We start from the raw sequence: 20,838 nt of genomic DNA on the forward strand, positions 1-20,838 counted from the left end.
AAGACCAGTTTATTTTACGCGGGTTCTGGTTCTGGATACAAATATATAAATATAAAATATTTTTTTGAGTCCACTTTCTGAAGCTCTTTGATCCATTTTGACGACTTCGAGATTTGAAATTAGACATTGATGCTTTCTCAATGCAGTCTCCCCTGCAACGGACGACTCCCACTCGTCATGGCCAAAACACCTCGCCCTTGACTATCTTGATATACGCGTTGGAATGGCTAGGAAATATGAAACAGAGTAAGACATGGGCGACTTTATGGGAAAATCAGCTAATCTTTAAATATGTATGGGCTGTGGTTGTTTGTACTGTACATTAATCCGTACAAGGACAGACATTTTGGGTATATATTTCTACAGTTGCGATTGAGACACATCTCATTCGTAGGATAACACGAAACAAAAAAGGAATACAAAAAAGTCATATCGCTCACACATGTTCGTCCATCATCGGATAACTCTCGGCTTCCACTTGAGCCTATACTTCCGTATATTTCCATTAACATTGTCCCACCAATCACCAGCATCGCGTCCATTCTGATTGTTCAAAACGATTCCCCTCTCGTCCAGAAACACTCCGGCAATCTCCACATTCCCCGCTGCCATCGCAGACTCTGCCAAATCCACTGCCGTTTCCCCGTTCTTATCCCTCACGTCCAAATTAGCACCGGAGCGTAGAAGCAGCCGTATTAGCTCGACCTGCACGCGCCAGCACGCTGCGTGCAGCGGTGTCCCACCCCCACGACCCCCTTGAGCGTTTACATCGCTGCCCTGAGCGAGCAGGTGCTCGAATACAGATGTGAGGGCGAAGGATGTGGCATAGTACAGCGGTGTGCCGGTGCGTGGGTACAGGTTGTACGTTTTCTGTAGGCGGCGAGGGTTGACGAAGAGGATCTGCACCCAGGATAAAAAGTTGGCAGTTGGGGGATCTGCGAATAAGGTTGTGACTTGGATGTAGAGGGCTGGGTTTTGGGACGGAGTTAGGTATGGGCGGGCGTGGTCTGCCCAGTTATGTGAGATGTACTGGAGCAAAGGCCAGTCCTTTAGCCGCTGTATCATATCTTCAGAGGTTACACAGGGGCCCGTGCTGAATGGGGATAGCATCAGGTAGGTTAGGCAGAGCGTGGAAAGTTCAGGGAGGCAGTGGGATTCGGGAAGATAGAAGCGTGGTAGGTTGTTCGCAGCGCAGGATGAAAGAAGATAGTCTCGTACGGAATTATGGGCAAGGACGACGTATGGACCGTCAAGAGAGACGAGAGAGCTGCAGACTTCCAGGATGTCTTCGGGGTCATGGAGTCTGTCCTCTGGGTCCAAAATTGTGACATTTGGCTGGAGGATGGCGCCCTCGGCTAGTTCGGAGAGGGTGAGGGGCCGGCTGGCGTAGGCGAGCCAGAGGAGTGCTTGTCGTGCGAGGGGTATGTCGTGTTCAGAGATACGGCCTAAGATTCGCTCATATGTTTCGTCAAGATCGCGAGGAAGGCCGCAGAGGGCAGATTTGATGGCGCCATCAGTTCGGAGGCGGGCAAGTTCGTCGAGTTGACATTTCACCCAGCGAAACCTGTAGAAAGACATTCTTGTTAGACGAACTATGATTGTCTTGTTTCGCAAGTTCGCTAGAATACGTGCTTTATTTTTGAATTGACATACATTCCACCAGCGCCTTTGGTCAGAGTTTCCACTATGTGTTCTTGCAATGCCCCATTCAGCCTTTGTAACCGTGGCCTAAGTTTGATGGACGCACGGATGTAATGATGAATGTCTTCATCGGCATCCTGGCACTGTGTTGAGATACTAGGATGATCCTTCAACAGTCGAACAATATCAACCTCTCTGCGGCTAGAGACTAATACTTTGACACTTGCAGAGGCATTGGAGGGTAAGTCGCTCAGAATTTTGACGAGCGATTCCCTCTCGTGGCATTCATCCAAAGCGTCCACAACAATTGTGACATTCGGTACCAGAGCCAGAGTTTCGCTCAGTAGGACCTCCAATTCTTGAAAACTTGGCGCTGCGGCCTTGCCGTCCTTCCCAATATGACGCGTATATGAGTCCTCCACATGTTCAGGAAGGAAATTTAAAACTTGACAGATTTGAAGGATAATGGCTCCAATGACAGATTCAGGCCGACAACTATCATGACTCCGAAAGTCACAATAGTAGTAAGCAATGATGTTTTTCTCGGAGGCACTGGATAAAAGACACTGGTTCAAGATCGTACTCATCAATACTGTTTGCCTGATCCTGGAATTCCATGAATCCATAAGAGACCGTGTCCTCTAGAAAGCCAGCACTGCAACTTCTCGCTATTCAGAACCCAAGCCCCAGTCCCCGAGGAGTGCTCTGAAGAAGCACGATGATGAGTAGTCTCAAAGTTAATACCACACAGCCATTGATTTACTTGGATTCGGCGCCCCACAATTTCACGGCCTTTGCGCTCCTCTCTATCATCCTGGAGTGCATCTTGGAGTTCATATAGGACGATCTGCGTTTGCTGGGCCTCCAGAGTGGCTTCAAGGGTGAGAAGCAAGTTTAGTGAGCTCTTATGTCGGCCAAGCCTTTCCAGAATTTTCGTCGTTTCATTCTGTTTCAGTGGCCATAGGAACCTCGTCAAGCCCTTCATCTTCTTCTCGTCTGGCCTTGGATGTATAGATTGTAGGATATCCTTCAGTTGCCGGAGTGTAACCTGGCATTCTTTCAGGGAATTGGACAGCGCCTCCTTTTGAGTGGCTACAAATCTATCCGCGTTGACCAGACCCTGGATTGCCACGAAGATGCCGCTCAGGGAAGTGGTTTCCTCAACGAGCTTCCGTAAATCTTCTGGGGAATTAGAAACAGCACAGCCGTAGATGTAACACGCACTGATAATTTCCCCTGAGAGGAGAATCAACTGTGCAATATTGAATGGGTCCATTGTGAGGGATAAGTTCAATTGTCTGTCATGAGCATCAAATAGGAGAAGGAGTTATATGCTGTGCAGAGATTACTGTCAAGGCTGCCACGGTGAGGCTGTGTTTTTGTATATGATTAACTATATCGGGGCTAGAGGAATTCCCCTCTGCCGCCATGCAGGAACAAAAGGCTTAATGATATGAATCATGAGGGTGCATCCGGCATCCTTTGCCTAAACATTGCCTGTTACAGAAGCAAAAGGTGTGGGATGGGCTGGCAATTAGGGCTTGTATACCATGTGACAACAACCGCCAAGGCCAACCGGAACATCTTATCTCCGTCGATTCAAGAGTCAAATTATGAGAAGCTGGATAAACGGAGAGTTGATACAAAATACTTTTGATATATTCCCCAATCCTTCGTCGCAGAGACATAAATGTCCCTTCTGCGCGAAGCTGAAAAATGTCTTGCTAACCAGAAAACATATGCAAGTCTCAATGTCTTCATAACCCCGTTGCAGCGCGCGGGACCATGGCGGGACCGTGTGCGGGATTCGGACACTCGGAGAGAGAGGGGTATGCCTTTCTCCAATATATTGTATACCCGCTTATCCTGATATATTTGCTTATAGGTGTCACAAAATCGCCATTGGATGGCAAATTGGTCGCGATCAAAGACAACATATGTACGCGCGACATGCCCACGACTTGTGCCTCGAGAATCCTCGACACGTACACTAGCCCCTTCAATGCCACGGTCGTAGAGTCCCTAGAAAAATCCGGGGCGATAATCGCGGGTAAAACGAATCTGGATGAGTTCGGCATGGGGTGAGCTCTCAGGGGCGATATGCAATTGAGGAGCTTCCGAATTTCATTGGCTTACAACTACAAAATAGGTCGCATTCAATGCATTCGCATTTCGGGCCAGTGAAAAATGTGACAGAATCTAGAAGGGAGCCAATATCCCCTGGCGGGAGCTCTGGAGGCAGCGCTGTTGCTGTTGCAACGGGTCAATGCTATGCGTATGTTTGGTTTGCTGGGCTTCATACCCAATCAAGCTCTGCTGCTAATCCTATACAGTGCACTGGGAACAGATACAGGAGGTTCTGTACGGCTCCCTGCCGCATACACAGGGACTGTCGGGTTCAAGCCCTCGTACGGTCATATTTCGCGATGGGGCGTGGTAGCCTATGCAAATTCCCTGGATACAGTTGGCGTACTTGGGTCAAACATCTCCACCATCCGCGAAGTCTACAGTACGTTCCCTGAGCCCCGCAGCCCCCAAAACAAGGATCACCGTACCCTCCTAACAATAAACCAGAAACAATAAATCATCCGGACCTCCACGACCCTACCAACCTCCCCCCAGCAGCCCGTACCCGCCTCACCGCCGCCGTCCACAACTCCTCAACAACACGTTCGTCCCCCTCACCCTACCTCCGCATCGGCATCCCTACCGAATACAACATCCACGAACTCTCTCCCACCGTCCGGACAGCATGGCAGCGCAGCATCATTCAACTACAACAAATGGGCCATACCATTCTCCCCGTGTCTCTCCCAGCCACCAAACACGCGCTGGCCGCCTACTACGTCCTCGCGCCCGCTGAAGCCTCTTCGAACCTAGCTCGATACGACGGCGTCCGATACGGGACACGCGACACTGACGCGCCCGATGATGCAGGGCCTGGCGGGTATCTGTATGCCAACACGCGCGGGAAGGGGCTTGGAAGCGAGGTCAAACGGCGCATTTTGCTCGGAGCCTTTTCGCTCAGCGCGGATGCGATCGATAACTACTTCCTACAGGCGCAGCGGGTGCGGAGGCTTGTGCAGGCGGATTTTGAGAGGGTGTTTAGGGTGAAGAACCCACTGTTGCCGGCTGCGGATGTGGATGTGGATGTGGATGTGGATGTGGATGTGGATGGGAGGGATAAGAGGCTAATTGCGGGAGACAATGCTGGTGTTGATGTACTTGTCGTACCCACCGCGCCTACCCTGCCACCCACGGTTGAGTCGCTGAAACGTGCGAGCACTGTTGAGACGTATATGAATGATATATTTACGGTTCCGGCGAGTTTGGCAGGGTTGCCGGCGCTTAGTGTACCAGTTCAGGTGCGGGGTCTGTCGATGGTAGGCGATGGTGATGAATCAAAAGGAGATGGTGCTGATGCCGCATTTGGATCGGTGGGAATTCAGGTGATCGGACAGTTTGGGGATGATGAAATGGTGCTACATGTTGGGGAGATGTTGGAGGGTATGCACGGATAGTTACTATGGATGGAAGGAGATTTGAATTATCGAATTGGCTATTGGAGCTTTTGTGCAATTCGTGCGCAATTAAACTCCGAGCTATCAAATAACGGCTTACATGACATGCCTCTCAAAAGCTGTAGAAATAAGGAGAGAAAAAATTCTCTTGTATGTAGATAGCTAACACAATTAATAGTGTTACAAAAAACCATCCCTTTTTCTACCTGCATTCGACACATTGACTCCTCAATTTTCCACCGTCAAGCACAAAGGAGAAGCCCCAGATATATTACAATATTAGGCCCTACATGCCCATCTCTACATCTTCTGATATCACAGTCTCCCCCGCAACAGACCCCTGTTGCGGCGTCCCAATACTCACGCTCACACTCCCACCATCATCCGTAAACACACCTGCGGCGGCAGCAACACTAGCACCATCAGAGGCATTCGCAGCCATATCCACAGTCGTTGCCGCAGCAGCCGCTGTCGGCGCCGTCACAGCAGTCCCATCACCACCCCATCCCATAAACGTCGCCTCAATCTCATCGACAATGTCGGCAAGAACATCCTCAACAACCTGCTCGCCGTACCTTTCCCCAAAGCCCTTTATAGCCTGTCCATGGCCAATGTCATCCACTTCATTTACGGATGGAGGCCCGACCCACCATGGCCCTTCAAACCGTGCCTCCACTGCCCCGCCTCCATGGCAACTGACAATAGGGAAATATCCAATCATCCCATCATCCGCGTTCTCCCTCGTGCCGACACCGAGGTTATTACTCGCCTGCGTCGCGCGCGAGGCGGGTGGGAGGAATGCATACAAATCGCGAAATGGGGTACCCATTTTGGCTCCGTTCTTGAAAATTGTGATACTCGACCCTGGCAAAGTTCGAAGAGAAGGGTCTTCGGTATTCGTCGGGGAGGGGACGCCGTACGTGGGTGTTTCCTTGAGGTTGAAGGCGTAATCGCGCAGGTGTTTAGAAGGAAAGATGTGTGATTGTTGATAGAGGAAGTCGGTTTTGAGATGGAAGGGGATGCGATCTCGGATTAAGTTGGATGCTGGCGGGAGAGGAGCAGTGGTGGCAGATGTTGCGGTGGTTGGAGTACTTCCATCGCCATCAATAGACGAATCGTAGGTACCTTCTACAATCTTTCTGTGTAGCCACAGCGGCGGCAGTGTGATGAGCATTCCAATCACATCGCCTTCGTTTATGGCTTCCTCTTTCGGGAAAAAGTATTCACACCGCATCCGGTTGACAACTTCCCCGTTCACGTCACGGATACCATATCCGTAACAGTCTACCCCAACGTTAACATCCAGATCAGCCTCGCGGCGCGCGAAACCCAAGCGGACGTTACCCCGCGGCGAGCCACTCGGAGTCTGCTGTGATCCTTTTACGATCCCGCTGATCACACGTGCTTCATAGTAATAAGAGCCTTCGCGGGCGCAGACATTAGCTCGCGCGGAGTGCCAAGGTTCATTTGTGGTGACTGCTAAGCCGTCTTCGGTGAAGCAGATAGCTGCGGGGGAATCTTCGAAGCTGAAGCGGGTGTAGTAAGGGGGTACGTCAGTTTGGCGGTATTTTATGTGTGGGAAAGAAGGGTCCATGGCCGCGTAGGTGTAGCGGAAGCCGTTTCTGTTGCTTAACCTGTGAGAGATATTTGTGGGTTTTTGTGCTTATCAAAAATTAAAGATTTTATTATTAGGCCAAAACATACTTATCAGCAATCTCGTAAAACTTCCATGACTGGCCTAGTACCCCGGAGTGCTTTTCGTAGGCGAAATTCATCTGGCGTGGCTTCGGAGGCAGAACATCTGATGGCCGCGGGTCTGCAAGTTGAATGGGCATGAGCATAGTAAGCTCAGAGGCAGGAATAGCGGAGCTGGAGGACGAAGTGGTGGATTTCTTTTCACGGGGAGCATCATTCGCCCCTTCTAAAGTGCCTTTTGCTTCGCGTTTCTTGCGACTATCGCGTTTGTCTCTCTTTGCCCGGCCATTTTGGGTTGAGAGGTCGTTGTTCATATTTGAAGACGAGAGCTTCGTTGGAGAAGGGGTTGTCTGGCTGGCATCAATAAGGTTGCTGGGATTTACGGAGGCACTGAGACTGGGAGGTGTTGAGGATGACGCTGTAGAAATGGAGGGATTGAGAGGTTGAGGTAGTGACCCCATGGCGACGAAAATGTTCAGGTTGCTATGTGGTTTGTATATATTGTGTATAGTTTTGGGGAATTTATTTGTTTGCTTGTCTGTGCAGGCGTTTAAGAGTGTGGGTATTAGCAACAGCATAGTAACGGTAGCGCATGACACGACAAGGTACAGATGTCATCTCAATATGGAACCTAGCAAGAACAGAGCCTACCAACTTGACCAAGAGGTGTTTCTTTTCGACCGTGAATTTCTAATCTAGGTGTGTGTAGAGCTGAGCTCGAGGACGAGGATACAGCACACGCCCAGAGATGAGAAGACAAGAGAGTGCCCCCAAGCAAAATCTGAGCTGCCTGACGTGTGGGAAATATATTGTATAATATACAATGACCCACGCAATGCCGCCGAATGTCTAACCTCTTGTTTTCCCACAGAGACGAAACCGGCGCCGTAACACGGCGTCCAATGATCCAAAAACAGCAATGGAGTTACGGGTTGGAGCGCGACGCAGCGCTTGATCTCTGCTCAAATAAAATTATCCTTAATTCACCGTACACGCGCAGGAGGACTACGGTAAATAATACAGATTATGGTTCGCCGGCAGGTGAGAGTCTATGTCCCGGGTCCTGCGCATCCGGGATATGCCTGTCCAAGTCCGGGTTGAGTTCGCGCGGTGCCGGTAACTGCAGTGACAACAAATAGGGTAGGAAGTGAGTGACATCGATCTCTGCAGCGAAAGTAGTATCTTCTCTAGCACTGGGAAGGGCGATTCTCACATATGGGCTATTCTTGCGGTACAAAACGGCTCGAACAGGTGATTTAGGTGGGGGGGTGTGTTATGTCCCTCTGTGGTCAGAGAAGTCTGGGGTAATTGGTCTAGCCACTCCAATGTATACAATCCCGAATGCGGCCGACGCCCAAATCGCTGGCCTTCCTTTGTTCACAGACACCTGCTGGCTGGTACCAGGATGAAACGGGGCTCTGCTCCGGGCAGAGGGAAGCTGGACCGCTTGAGCAAGTGGCAATTGGCTTGCACCGGAATATTGCTCCAACGGTGAAGGGCTTGGGAATAGGTGTGCTCCCTTGCCTTCGATCGGCCAAACAACACACTGCTGGTGCTGCCAGTGCAAGCGCAACAAGCACTGGATGGAATTGGTATCCTTCTCCGAATGGGAAGTTAGTTTTATCCCAGCTGGAGTTCGCGCGCTTGACGAAATTGAGCAATAGTAGGTATTTTAGCCGGTATCGTCCTGGCCGCCGTCGTTGTGGTAGACCCGGCTGCTGGAGGTTAGAGGACCAGAGCTCTTGCTGTGTGGGTTGACGGCGATGTTGTTGGCGATGCCGACCATGACCGATTGGGAAAGGTGGGTTCATGGCGGCTGAAATAAAGTTAAGGAGATTCCTCGAAAAGGAGAAAATGCCGCGGCTGACAAAGCGGCTCAAAGCTGAATTATTAGCCTCGAAACCCGTTTCTGGAAGCAGAAAACTGAATACAGTTTAGTGCGCATCTTGGCTGTGCTCGATAAGGAAGTCATTTGGGTTACGTAATGTGGACGATAAGCAATGGGCTTTCCGCCGCTAGACTGTTTTTGGAATGGGGAATGATCCTTATCTAGAGTCATGTGACTACACTCTGCCCACAATTTCTGTCAAAAAATCTACAAAACCAACAGTCGACATAAGACAAAAATTAACTATAGCGCAGACTAGAAACAATGCCAAAGCTTACTGCTACTGAGCGCAAACATGCGCCCCTCGCAGACGATATCCTTTCAGCCGGCCATCTGCGCACAAAATCAGCGAAGCGAAAATCCCGCTCATACGAAGACGATGGCGACCGTTATCTCGACTCCAAGACTTCTAAGAAGATCCTACAAATAGGCCAGGATCTAGCAAATGAGGATGCGGAAGAATCTCGTGTTACGCTAGCCGCTGCAGGAATAACAAGAAACACGGCTTTTGATTTCGAATCCCGGTTTGCTGCTGAGGCTGATGCGGGGGACGGCGACGAGGACGCTGATCAAAATGGGGAGGAGTGGGGCGATGATGAAGAGGAGATTGATGAAGTGGTATGTGTACTATATAACGCTTTATAGAAAGTGGTTCTAAATATGCCTCCTGTCTGACAGTTTATTTGCCTGTAGGAAGTTGACCCTGGTGACCTCGATACATTCCATAAATTCGTTCCGCGCGGTGAAGAAGATCCCATATTCAATCCGCGCAATCCGGATGATGAAGGGCAAGGACACAGCACCAACTTGGCAGATTTAATCCTTGAGAAGATCGCAGCATACGAGGCCGGAAATGGTGGTGGTGGTGGTGGTGGTGGTGGTGGTGGTGGTGGCCAGCCTCAAGTTGGAGGAGGCTCGATGGAGGATGCCGTTGAACTCCCCGCAAAAGCAGTAGAGGTTTATCAAAGGTGCGTCCACCGTATACCTTCCAAACAAACCCGCGATATGCAATAGCAATCTCACCTAACATGCGAAAACCGCAGGGTCGGTTTCCTCCTCTCCCGCTACAAATCCGGGCCCCTCCCCAAACCTTTCAAAATCCTCCCAACACTCTCGCAATGGCAAACCCTCCTCGAAATCACCCAGCCAGAGAAATGGACACCAAACACCATCTACGCCGCCACGCGCATCTTCATCTCCGCCAAACCCCACATTGCCCAAGAATTCATCAACACGGTCCTCCTCGACCGCGTCCGCGACGACATCCACGAAACCAAAAAACTCCACGTACACATCTACAACGCGCTGAAAAAGGCCCTCTACAAACCCGCCTGCTTCTTCAAAGGCTTCCTGTTTCCCCTCGTGCAGTCGGGCACCTGCACACTGCGCGAGGCCCACATCGTCTCGAGCGTTATTGCCCGCGTCTCGATTCCCGTGCTACACTCCGCAGCGGCCCTGCTGCGACTGTGCGACCTGGCAGCGGAGAAGACTGCGTCCGCCCTCTCCTCCGAGGGCACGGGGGCGCTGAATATGTTCATCCGCGTGTTTCTGGAGAAGAAATACGCCCTCCCGTACAAAGTCGTCGATGCGCTGGTGTTTCATTTCCTCCGGTTTCGAGCCTCGGAGCAATTGCCGCCGTCACAGGGGGCCGGCAGCGCTGATACGGACATGGCCGATGCGGCACAGGGGGCCGCGGCGAACAGTTATAAACTACCTGTCCTATGGCACAAGTCGTTGCTTGTGTTTGCGCAGCGGTATCGGAATGATATTACGGAGGATCAGCGAGAAGCACTTCTAGATCTGTTATTGGTAAGGGGCCATAAGGATATCGGCCCGGAGGTGAGGAGGGAGTTGTTGGCTGGAAGAGGGAGGGGGATTGTGTTGGCCGGGAATGCGGAGGGTGGCGGCGGCGGCGCTGGGGTTAGTAATGGGGGCGATGATACGATGGATATGGGGATATGAGAGCGGAGAACATTTCAGATGGCGATAATGTGGTCTTCGGACGTATATGGGTTATATGGGTTATATGATGCATCTTCTCTTGTCCTTTTTCTTGGGTTTTTTTTTTTTTTTTTTTTTTTTTTTTTTTTTTTTTTTCCTCCCCTCACTTTTCATTTTCATTTCCATTCATTAATTCCCATTGACTACCTACATGTTTTACTTCCAGCGGAAAAGATTTCATGATTCTTGATGAACTCAAAAGCTAGCCCGCACTTTTGCACACACACATATATATAAGTATACCCATGTCGCCGCATTGTCGGGGCAGTGAATGGCGTTGACTACCATATAAAATAAACCAATCTTGCTTGTTTTGCCCACTCTGCTCCATCTCCATGTTATTATATAACTACTCCGTACTCGCTCCAAATGCCCAGAATGACATCATCTCCGCCGTTCCTTTTCATATCCTTTAGCCTAATCGAGGTAAAGGCACTCTCGATCTACATAAAAAAAAAAAAAATCAGAACCACAAGACATCCCTTGCAGTTACGGTAAGAAGAGAAAATGAATCGGATTTAACATAGCAAGTTCACAAAAATAAGATAATACCCATACAATCATATCGCCAGGAGTAAAAACACCATTAGGAAAGAACAAGTGCCAAAAAATTAAGACAATAACTGGGTAGATAGGCAGGAAGTATATGGAAGAGTTTCTATCATGGGAAGAGCCGATGAGAAGAAGCCAGCATCTGTATGCCAAGGGTGCAGATGGGTTCGTTAAAAGAGTTCGTAATACGTAACTAGGTCCGTCCTTCGGGGACGTTAATGTGAGATAGGATGGCGTGGGGTGTCCTGGTAGCCGCGACACGGAAGGGAGAGTTATAGAGGACGACCAGCAAGGAAGGGCCAAATATCGAGGAGGGACTGCTCAAAATAGTTGAATGCCGGACGGATGAGATGGGTGTGAGCAAGCCAGAACCTCTAAGCTCTGAGCGCTGATGTGTGAACCCACAACACCAGCGCAGAGAGGAGAGCACCAAGCCATTCAAAGGAAAGAGAGATGGAAGGGGAAAAAAATAAAAAAAAAGGCAGAGAGAGAGAGAGAGAGAGAGAGAGAGAGAGAAATTCACGCCCGCAACGCCCGCAACCTCGCATCCAACCCATCCTCTTCCTCCTTCTGTTTGCCCGCGCCCTCGCGCACCCCCACCTCCCCCTCCGGCGCCGCATTCGCCTCCAGATGCTCCCGCATATCCACCCCGGCCTCATCCGCCAACTTCTGCATCAACCTCTCCACCTCCTCCTTTCCCTCCCCACCTAAACTCTGCTCCTGCACCCCCTGCGACACATCCCTGATGGCCGAGCTCGCAATCTTGAAATCCTGGCTCCGCTCCAGGAACGAGTTGGCCGTCACCAGCACGCGTTCCAGGTTGATGGTCCGCGAGGCGCCCTCGAGCGCCTTGGAGGCGTAGGCGAGCGATCGGGCGCGCTCGCGCGTGCTGTAGGCGGCTTTGAGATCGTTGACGAGGACCTCTGCCTCCGCGGCTTCGGCGCGCAGGGAGACGTAGCGGTGGTGCTCGCGCACGGCGGACTGGGAGTGGATCTGGGCGATTTGGAATTCGCGGTTTTTCATGGCGCGGGAGGCTTTGTTTTCTTCGGCAAGGCGGGTTTTGTTGGCCTTTTCGGCTTCCTTGCGGGAGCGGGAGGCGAGCATCTGGCATGAGGGGTCGGCAAGGGCAGATGAGTTAGCATTTAGGTTCCGGGGGGGGGGGGGGGATGGGCATGGTCAAAGGGGATATTTGGCACGGGGTGGTAGCAGCGAGGGAGAGAGAAGGGACAACATATATAGTATATGCGATAGATATAGGCATATCGCTTCACAGAGGAGCTGCGAAGTTGTGGGGGAGGAGGAGTGGGATGATGTCGTACCTTGACCTCCATCAGGGCCTTCATCAGAGGGTCTGCCGGCGGCATGGTGGCCGCAATAAATATACGTATATGTTTATCCTTTACTGTTTTGCTTCTCTCCGGCAGTTGGAGCCGTGACTGTTCCCGTCCGCGCAACGATCCCTCGATATCGACGCTCGATAGGCAGGTGGATTGGGATGACTTAGTAATATATTTGTCATCCTACGTACGGAGGCGTAATTTTATCTGACGCTGGATTTCTGTCCTCATCCTAAAGAATCCTCTGTACTCCTCTTATGCAGACACAACAGCGTCTTCAGCTCACCGTCCTGATCAGACGATCAATGGGTGATCTGTGTTGGAATATCAAGCCAATCGGACGGAGCAAGGGATGCCTGACATGGATCCCAGAAGAGGAGATATTTTACATAGCTCCCAGGTAGCCGGCACGCTCAAGGCGACAGCAAGGCTGGCTTCTGAGTCGGTGAGTTGAGTTGATATTTACAAGGCCACTGAGGGCATGCATCCCCACCAGATTCTCGTTTTTGATCCATGAAAACCTGAGCGACTCCAACAAAGGATCTTTTTTTTTTTTTTTTTTTTTTTTTTCGCCCTGCACAGCCCATGCAAAGATAAAAGATACAGATAGCTCGACACCGCTTAAGCCACAACTGCTATAAATAAATATAAATCTCCCGCCGCGGTCCCCGCTTCTCCACCCATGGCTCCCAAACCCTGCCTCCCACAGCCGTCCTGAAAGCGGAAGCCTCAAAACTTCGGGGGCCCGGTCTGTCGTGTGGAGATATCTCGGAACCTTGTCGAGGAGAAGCTATTGAGCTCAGAGAAGGAGAAGGAGACAGCTATGTTGCTGGGCCCAGTGAAGAGAACTGAGTCAATGCAGGCGGGATGATTGGCGGGCGGTGATGGGGAATATGCATTGGAGAGGAAATGGATGTATATGCACGCCGTGCAGCCTGTATGTATTGTGTGTGTGTGTGTGTGTGTGTGTATCTCTACAGATGGATGTAGGGTATAGGCATGCGTGTGACCAGCAATCCGAAGGACCCAGACCTCCATTCATTTCATTTATTCGGAGAGACTAGAACTCCCCTCTTTTGGCAGCGTCATGCATATTGCAATCCATGGTTACAGGTACAAATAGTACAAAGCGGTCTCCCTCAATTAATACTTATCAGCGACAGAACGCAACATCCACCTCCTAGAAAAGAACAAGAAGAAGAAGGAGGAGGAGGAGGAGAAGGAGAAAAGAAAAAAACAAATCAACAAAGGAAGCAAGCAAGCACCTTCTTCTTCCCCCGATGTTGATTGATGGATGATTTTCCCAAGTTACACACTGCACCCATTCATTTTCTTTTTCTTTCTTTTCTTTTCTCTCCCTTCCCCTTCCCAGGGCAGATGATGATGATGATGATGATGATGATGATGATGATGATGATGATGATGATGATGATGATGATGATGACAATGATGACAGTGAGTGGCAATGGTGACATCACTCTCGCCCAACGCCCATAGAAAGCCAAAGCCAAACGAAGGAACCCAAACGAAAGAAAAGAAAGGAAAGCAAAAGCAAAAGCAAAAGCAAAAGAAAAATCGCCCCGATTGCTCTAAGAGCGAGAGAAAGGAAAGGGGAGGGAAGAGGCAACAGAGAGCTCTCAGCGACGATTCCAGTTTATCCTATTCCGTTTGTGTAAGTATCGTTATCCCTTCGCACATTGGTCCCGCCCAAGACATTATTTTCCACCCATCCATCCATCCATCCATCCATCGCAGTTCCGACGAACCAAAACCAACCTAACTGCGTAGTTATGTAGTAAGTAAAATACTCAGCAAGCTCAAACGGACGGCCGGCCGGGTCGCAAAAAAAAATAAAATAAAATAAAATAAAATAAAATAAAATATTATTATTACAATTACAATATTATCAAAATCTATTTTGCTTTGCCCACTTGCCTGTTTTCTCTTTCTCTTTCAATTTCAATTTCAATTTCAATTTCAATTCCTGGGCTTCCTCCCCTCAGCCCCTCCTCAGGGCTCAGCAGCGGAGCCGGAACATGATCATTGTGACTATTGGAATTAGGAGAAACCTGATTGGAGAGGCAACCTTGGTTGGAATATTATTGCGTTCCTTTTTTTTTTTCCTTTTCCACGGTTCTTCGATAACTTTGCGTTCGCTGGTTTGCTAAAGTTACGTGCGGTGCCTAGAAGGTTAATAATTTAAAAACTTTAACTTATTATTAACTTAGGCGGGCGTGGGTTAGAGGGGAGAAATAGAGAAAAGAGAGAAATTCATATTCCATTCTATGTTTTGAATATGTACGTATATGTAAATATATGTAATATATGTATATGTATAGTGAAAAGGGACATGAATTATATATAGTACGTACAACGTTTGTACTACAAGAGAGAGAAGGAAGGAGGAATGACTGGATGAAGTTGTTAAATCAAAATCCAGAAAAGACAATTCATTCATTCCAAGAAGGTAAACCGAATCCGCTTGACAGACAGAAACCAAAAAAAAAAAAAAAAAAAAAGAATAAAACACAAACGAAAATCATAATAATAGATGATCATCACGTCTTTTCAAACCCTCCTCTACTTTAAAAAGAGATCTTGGAATAAAAATCAGACCAGACCCAGAAACCAGACCCAGGAACTTCGTAAATCGCCACAGATAACTTTTTCGCCAATGCCGTCCGGCACCTGAAACTCGGAGTCTACGCACGGCCACCACCACCAGATAACCGCGTCCGGCTCTGGAGGGCCCTCCGCCTCCGCACAGACGCCGCCGCCACAGCCTTCCCTAGCCCCGCAGCCAACCACTGCCCTTTCGTTGTCAACTTCCACGTCCGCTTCCGCGCCTTGGCCCGCTCGATACAGTCAATCGTCCGGATCATTGCCAACAGTCCACAGCCTACTACTCGACGACGACAACGACTGCTATTACTACTATGAACAAATTGGCCACCGTTACCATCACCACGACCCATCAGAACGCTACCGGACACCGGAGACGCCAACGGGCTATCCAAATCCAGCGCTGCACCACTAACCACAAGCTGCAATGCCTTGCTCGTCGCATCGCGAAGTGGACGCGCCAAAGCTGGGCTGCACGCTAGAAGGCGGGTGAAAAGGCGGATTCGAAAGACTGGGCGGATCGATGTCGGAAGGTCCGAGGCTCGTTGGGGAGGGGCAGGTGGAGGCGGTGTTGTTGTTATTGTTGTTGCTGTTCTTGCCGTTGCCGTTGCCGTTGTTGGTGCTGTCGAGGTTAACTGGGTCGGGGTCAAAATCAACCAGAGAATCAAAGGCAAGTGCTGCTGGATCTCCGGTGGGGAAAAGGTCAAAGGGGACCCCTGTTTCAATGAGTGAAAGATCCGGGTCAAAGGGATTAGAAGGGTAGAATAGGCGGTGGAAGTCATCGTCTGAAAGAGGTGTTGAATGATTGAGAGGATGGCTAGTTTCAAGAGGAGTTGCTGTAGCGGCTGCTGGGTGAGAGGTGGGAGGGGCAGCGACAGCGGGATTGGAGCGGGGGTTGAAGAGGGACTTGGAGAGGCTTGGGGAGGGCGCCACAGCAGTTGAGGAGCGGTCGATGGTAGCGACGCCTCCGACTGACACTGCAGGTCACACAACATCGCTGCAGGATGTTGTGTCAGGTCGGAGGAATCGGTGAGATCGCAGCTCTTCACGCTGGGAGAGTAGGCGGAGATGGGCGGGGTGAGGAATGGAATGTTGTCCAGGGAGACCATTTCGTCCCGTTCTCGTTTGAACATGGCCGGAAGGAGGTTTGGAGAGGTGAGTCCGGAGACGATGGATTGTGGGGAGGAGCCTCTGGTGGAAGAGCCCCTCGACGAAGGGGAGCGGATTTCGGCGGACAGCTGGGCGACTTGTTGGCTCAGGCGTTTGTTTTCAGCTTCCATCTGAGCAAGGCGTTGGAGGAGGATTCCATTCTGGTGTTCCATCTCCAGCTTCTCGCCTTCGAGTTTCTCAACCTCGAGTCTCTTCCGCTCTCGAGAAGTCTGAGCCGCAGCCCGGTTCCTGAGAACGCGTTCGATACGGCGTTGTTCCTTCTCATCTTCGGTCTTGGCTCGTTTTCTATACAGGTATTCCGATCAGTATTCATGTTATCTTATTTTTTACATCCGTGTAGTCTTTTGACGATCAAGAAGAAAAATAATTTTACCTTGGAGGAAGATTCGTCTTGGGGGTGGGTAGCTCCTGGCCCCACGACTTTCTCTTCTTGACAGGCTTTTTCTCTTCTGGTTTGGGAGGGAGGGTGGTGGCAGCGGGGGCAGCGGGGGCAGCTGTGGTAGCGGGGGCAGCTGTGGTAGCGGTGGTGGTAGTAGTTGGAGCGGTGGTAGTAGTTACAGTGGTGGTATCCAGAGGCACCGTTGTTGCAGTGACAGGATGGGCGAAGGAGAACGTAGTCTCAGAGGGCGCGACGGTCAACTGGAGGGGTTCTGAACACGGGGGAGGAGACATGGCGCCTAGATAGGAGAACGGCGTAGTCATGGTGGTGGTGGTGGTGGTAAAGAGGTTAGGGGGAGTTGCGTGAGATGATGGATGCCAGTTGGTGAAAGGGTGAGGGTGTTGTGAGGATGAGGGTGAGAGTGAGTAGGCGAGAGCGCCAGGCGAGTGGTTCTTATCCAGTGTTTTAATTAATCAATCAAGCGTTCTTATCTCTTAATTTATTCTTTATCAACCCAAAAGTTGCTCAGACGAAGGGTGGGTGGTGGTTTGGGAAGGGAATCAAGAACAACGGTAGCGGGAGTGGGGATCCAGAGGTTAGGGCCACGGTGGCATTGTCCTTTTCTCGCTCCTTTTTTCGGCGTGCTGTGCTGTGCTGTCTCGCCCTGACCTAGACCAAAGGCTGGGCAAGGTGCTGCCTGCTGCCTGCTGCCTGCTGGCTATTGGCTGCAGTGTCGAAACGTTGTCTGGTTGTATGATATCGACCACTCTGTCGGGCCTCGCTGTCGTCTCTATCGCTGTCGCTTGTCGCCCTGGTGGGAGGAATTCCTCGAATCCGTGGGCTCAAATCCGGGGGAATCTGCGGCTCTTTAAAGGCCGTGCTGGCCCCCCGGGTACTAGTCCCAACTCGGCCTAGCGCTAGACGAGGTCGGCTTAGAGGCGCCTCAGTCCCAATGCAGTTTAGCGGTGGCGCGGAGTAAAGGCGATTGCTCCCGGGCTTGGCTGCCAAGGTTGGCGGGTTGTGGGGGGCGGTACCAGTACCTAACTGGCAGGAGCTGCCCCTGCTTGGCCCGCCTGTCACCACCGCCAACAGGCTGTTCCCCCGACCGTTGCCCAACTTCCAAGTTCCCCCCCCCCTTTGGGAGATGGCGAGACCTTTTGCCAACCAGGGACGGAGGAATCGGTAATCTGGACGGCTTCCAGAGTACGGAGTACCAACCTGGGGGATAGCAGCATGCCGAGTAGATGCACCGCCCACGATCGCTGCTGATCCCCTTTCATTGCGCCGAACAACGTGCAGTACGGAGTACACACCAGCCTGCATATAAAACCTCCGTAGTGGGTTATTTTACACTGGTCTTCGCGTCAGCAACAATCAAATGTCCGCGGCCGGAACTTGAGGTTACCGAGGAGGGGATTTATCAAGGTACGAACGCTGCGCCGTCCGCTGTTCCCGACTCGTCGAAATTAGCTCCAGGGTGCGCCTAGGGTTTCTGGGCGGTGCTTGGGCGGTGGAACCCTGGAGCCCTTGAGCCGTTGAATCGACCCTTTTGCGCGTGGCCAGTCCCTGGAAACTTACTCTCTTGCAGAGAGAGAGGGAGAAGAGAGCGGCCGTGTGGGGCAGTAGTTTCCTCCGGACCTTGGGGGAGGACTCCACAGCCACATGACAAATACGGTACAATTCCGGTTCCCAACAACCACGCCCCAATTTGGCCCAATCTACGGAGTATCTCCTACTTTTGTGAGATGCAGAGCCAACTGGGCTGCCGTCGTCGCTTCGCTTACTTCGCTGGCTTCGACTTGCTTCGACTTGCTTCGACTTGCTTCAACTTGCTTCACGCTGGAATGCTTTCTCTGCCCGCCAGCAGCGTGCATACATACTGGTACAGACTACCTACGTCCATGCACACTACCCTACATATGCTCGATGCATTCTGCATACTCTCTACAGACACACATCCCCTACATCCATACGGAGGATCCTCTCAAAAAGTTTTGATTGGCACTTATTCAATTTAAGTTGAAATATCTGTAACCAGCATTAAGTAGCTCCATTCCATGTCTTAACAAGAGCTAGGATAACCCACTCCTCCTGCTTCAGTTAACAAAAGGATTAGCCCTAAGTCTCAAAAAAAGGTTGCTCGGCAATGAAGGATCCTTGAGAAATGGTAACAAAACGATATTACAGTTCTTCAAATTCTTAGCGCGCTTAATCGAAAACTTCCGAAAGGAATCCTCCTCCCCTCCGTACATCGAGAGCCAGCCAATTGCTGCTCCAAAGCCACCGCTTCCATAATGCCGTGGGCGCAAAAAGGTTCTATCTCTCCCGTCGTCCAACACCTTGCGGGACTCGGCAACAGCATTGCACAGTGCGGCCCCGGTTCGCAGAGACGATCGATAAGCTGTAAACGAAGAATAAAATTGGAAAAACGAAACACAAAAAAAAAAAAAAAAACCACAAAAAGAGAGAGAGAAAGAAAGAAAGAAAAAAAGAAAGACCACACAACCCTGGGCCTGGACCCTTTGGGGCCCAAATAAACTTCGGTAATCGTCGTCCCCTGAATCGGGCAGGGGAGAGCGGAAGCGGGAGAGGGCGAATTTGCGGGTGAACGCAGTCCCGAACTCTGGTTTTTTTGCCCCGGGGTGATTTGATGTGATTTGATGTGATGTGATGGCTGGCGAGGAACCTACAACGGGAGCTGTGAGCCGCACTGCTTCTGCTTCTGCTTCTCCTTCTCCCACGTTTTCCAGAAAGAAGTCCGACCTTGGAGGTTAAATGATGTTGGATGCGGACCATGTGGTGGGGGTTGGGGGTGGTGGTGCTGGGGCTGCTGCTGGTGGTGGTGGTGGTGGTGGTGGTGGTGGCTAGCTGGCTGCCGCCAAACGGGGTAACCCCCAAAACCAACGCCCATCCCATAACTATCGTTCGGCAGAAACCAACAACCATTTCTCCCTAACCGATTGAGTTTCCCGAGGTTGATGGTTGATAGCCTTCCTTTTCTCGATTCGACTTCGGCCAAACTCCGCGCTTTGCTCTCCGCCACCACGCGGATGTTCCGCGGTTCTTCTCCGTTTCCCCCGGGGACTTGTCGATTTCACACTCCTCCGGTTGTTTTCCTTGCAAGAAAGAGAAGCGGTGGAAGTTCTGGAAATTCACATCTCAACCACGATCTATCGTGATTGGATTTGTTAAGTGGTACTTCGAAATCCTCGTTTAAGATGCTGTATTTTTCTAGAAAGGTTAAAAGTAACCAACCGGCTAACTACAACGTATTATGAGGTGCAATAAAAAGTCAACGAAAGGGTAATTTTTTTCCCACTTCCTAGGGAGAAATAGTAAATACTATATTTCTGTATGATGATATCTAATTTAACTTCTGTGATAGCATAGCTAACTATCTATTATCCTTTGCTATAACTATATAATCCAGACCGAAACAAACTTAAATCATGTAGCATTCTCCAATCTAGATGACTTTCTAATATACGGATTATTGATGGATGGTTAATACGGTAATTGAAATAACATCTCTTGTACTACGGGTCTTACGTACGTGCAAGATGAATGATTATGCTAGTTTACTCTATGGTGCATTCCATTCAATTCTCTCTCTCGATCGCCAGCAATCCTTGATTCTTTCTGGCTGCGAAAAAGAAAAGACGTGCGTACCTACAGCAGCCTATAGTGACAAATGTGCCAAAGGGGTTTTTTTGATGTTTTCCACTGTAATTACCTAATTCCACTTACATACACTGATAGGAATTTATGCTAGGAAGCAATACACCTTGGATTCTCTAAGTACAGTACATTTTAAAACAGTGAATTTACATCATTGTAGATATCATTGCTAGATATCATTATTAGAAATCCATCTTCATATAACCACTAGATATCATCGCTAGATATCATCGTGATATCATCATTAGATACAAATGATAGATATCATTGTTAATATATATATATATATATATATATATACTGTGGCTGCTGGTTGCAGTGTATATAGATGATGGGTTGTTGGCCACACCTGCT

General features: G+C 50.1%; 7 protein-coding genes across 7 annotated transcripts; 3 read left to right on the forward strand and 4 right to left on the reverse strand.

Annotated features, from left to right (window-relative positions):
- Positions 1-453: 453 nt before the first annotated feature.
- On the reverse strand, positions 454-2,917 carry HCAG_07623 (predicted protein; the record flags this gene model as incomplete). The annotated part of the gene is made up of 4 exons (XM_001537264.1): positions 454-1,564; positions 1,654-2,136; positions 2,225-2,282; positions 2,386-2,917. 4 exons carry the CDS (start codon positions 2,915-2,917, stop codon positions 454-456), a joined length of 2,184 nt encoding a protein of 727 aa, XP_001537314.1.
- A 414-nt stretch (positions 2,918-3,331) lies between these two features.
- Positions 3,332-5,162, forward strand: HCAG_07624 (conserved hypothetical protein; the record flags this gene model as incomplete). Its single annotated transcript, XM_001537265.1, has 5 exons — positions 3,332-3,470; positions 3,527-3,722; positions 3,791-3,916; positions 3,975-4,150; positions 4,216-5,162. The coding sequence occupies 5 exons, from the start codon at positions 3,332-3,334 to the stop codon at positions 5,160-5,162; spliced, it is 1,584 nt and encodes a 527-aa protein (XP_001537315.1).
- Positions 5,163-5,448: 286 nt separating this feature from the next.
- Positions 5,449-7,318, reverse strand: HCAG_07625 (conserved hypothetical protein; the record flags this gene model as incomplete). Its single annotated transcript, XM_001537266.1, has 2 exons — positions 5,449-6,796; positions 6,867-7,318. The coding sequence occupies 2 exons, from the start codon at positions 7,316-7,318 to the stop codon at positions 5,449-5,451; spliced, it is 1,800 nt and encodes a 599-aa protein (XP_001537316.1).
- A 1,691-nt stretch (positions 7,319-9,009) lies between these two features.
- HCAG_07626 (bystin) lies at positions 9,010-10,936 on the forward strand (the record flags this gene model as incomplete). Its single annotated transcript, XM_001537267.1, has 4 exons — positions 9,010-9,363; positions 9,439-9,713; positions 9,789-10,554; positions 10,913-10,936. The coding sequence occupies 4 exons, from the start codon at positions 9,010-9,012 to the stop codon at positions 10,934-10,936; spliced, it is 1,419 nt and encodes a 472-aa protein (XP_001537317.1).
- An 881-nt stretch (positions 10,937-11,817) lies between these two features.
- HCAG_07627 (conserved hypothetical protein) lies at positions 11,818-12,662 on the reverse strand (the record flags this gene model as incomplete). Its single annotated transcript, XM_001537268.1, has 2 exons — positions 11,818-12,402; positions 12,618-12,662. 2 exons carry the CDS (start codon positions 12,660-12,662, stop codon positions 11,818-11,820), a joined length of 630 nt encoding a protein of 209 aa, XP_001537318.1.
- Positions 12,663-15,245: 2,583 nt separating this feature from the next.
- HCAG_07628 (predicted protein) lies at positions 15,246-17,129 on the reverse strand (the record flags this gene model as incomplete). Its single annotated transcript, XM_001537269.1, has 4 exons — positions 15,246-15,490; positions 15,674-15,973; positions 16,234-16,712; positions 16,801-17,129. The coding sequence occupies 4 exons, from the start codon at positions 17,127-17,129 to the stop codon at positions 15,246-15,248; spliced, it is 1,353 nt and encodes a 450-aa protein (XP_001537319.1).
- Positions 17,130-19,600: 2,471 nt separating this feature from the next.
- HCAG_07629 (predicted protein) lies at positions 19,601-20,023 on the forward strand (the record flags this gene model as incomplete). Its single annotated transcript, XM_001537270.1, has 2 exons — positions 19,601-19,693; positions 19,796-20,023. The coding sequence occupies 2 exons, from the start codon at positions 19,601-19,603 to the stop codon at positions 20,021-20,023; spliced, it is 321 nt and encodes a 106-aa protein (XP_001537320.1).
- Between the last annotated feature and the right edge of the window lie 815 nt (positions 20,024-20,838).

This window comes from Histoplasma capsulatum, genomic scaffold (genome assembly GCF_000149585.1).
Source record: "Histoplasma capsulatum NAm1 scaffold_9 genomic scaffold, whole genome shotgun sequence".
NCBI classification, from domain to species: Eukaryota; Fungi; Ascomycota; class Eurotiomycetes; order Onygenales; family Ajellomycetaceae; genus Histoplasma; species Histoplasma mississippiense.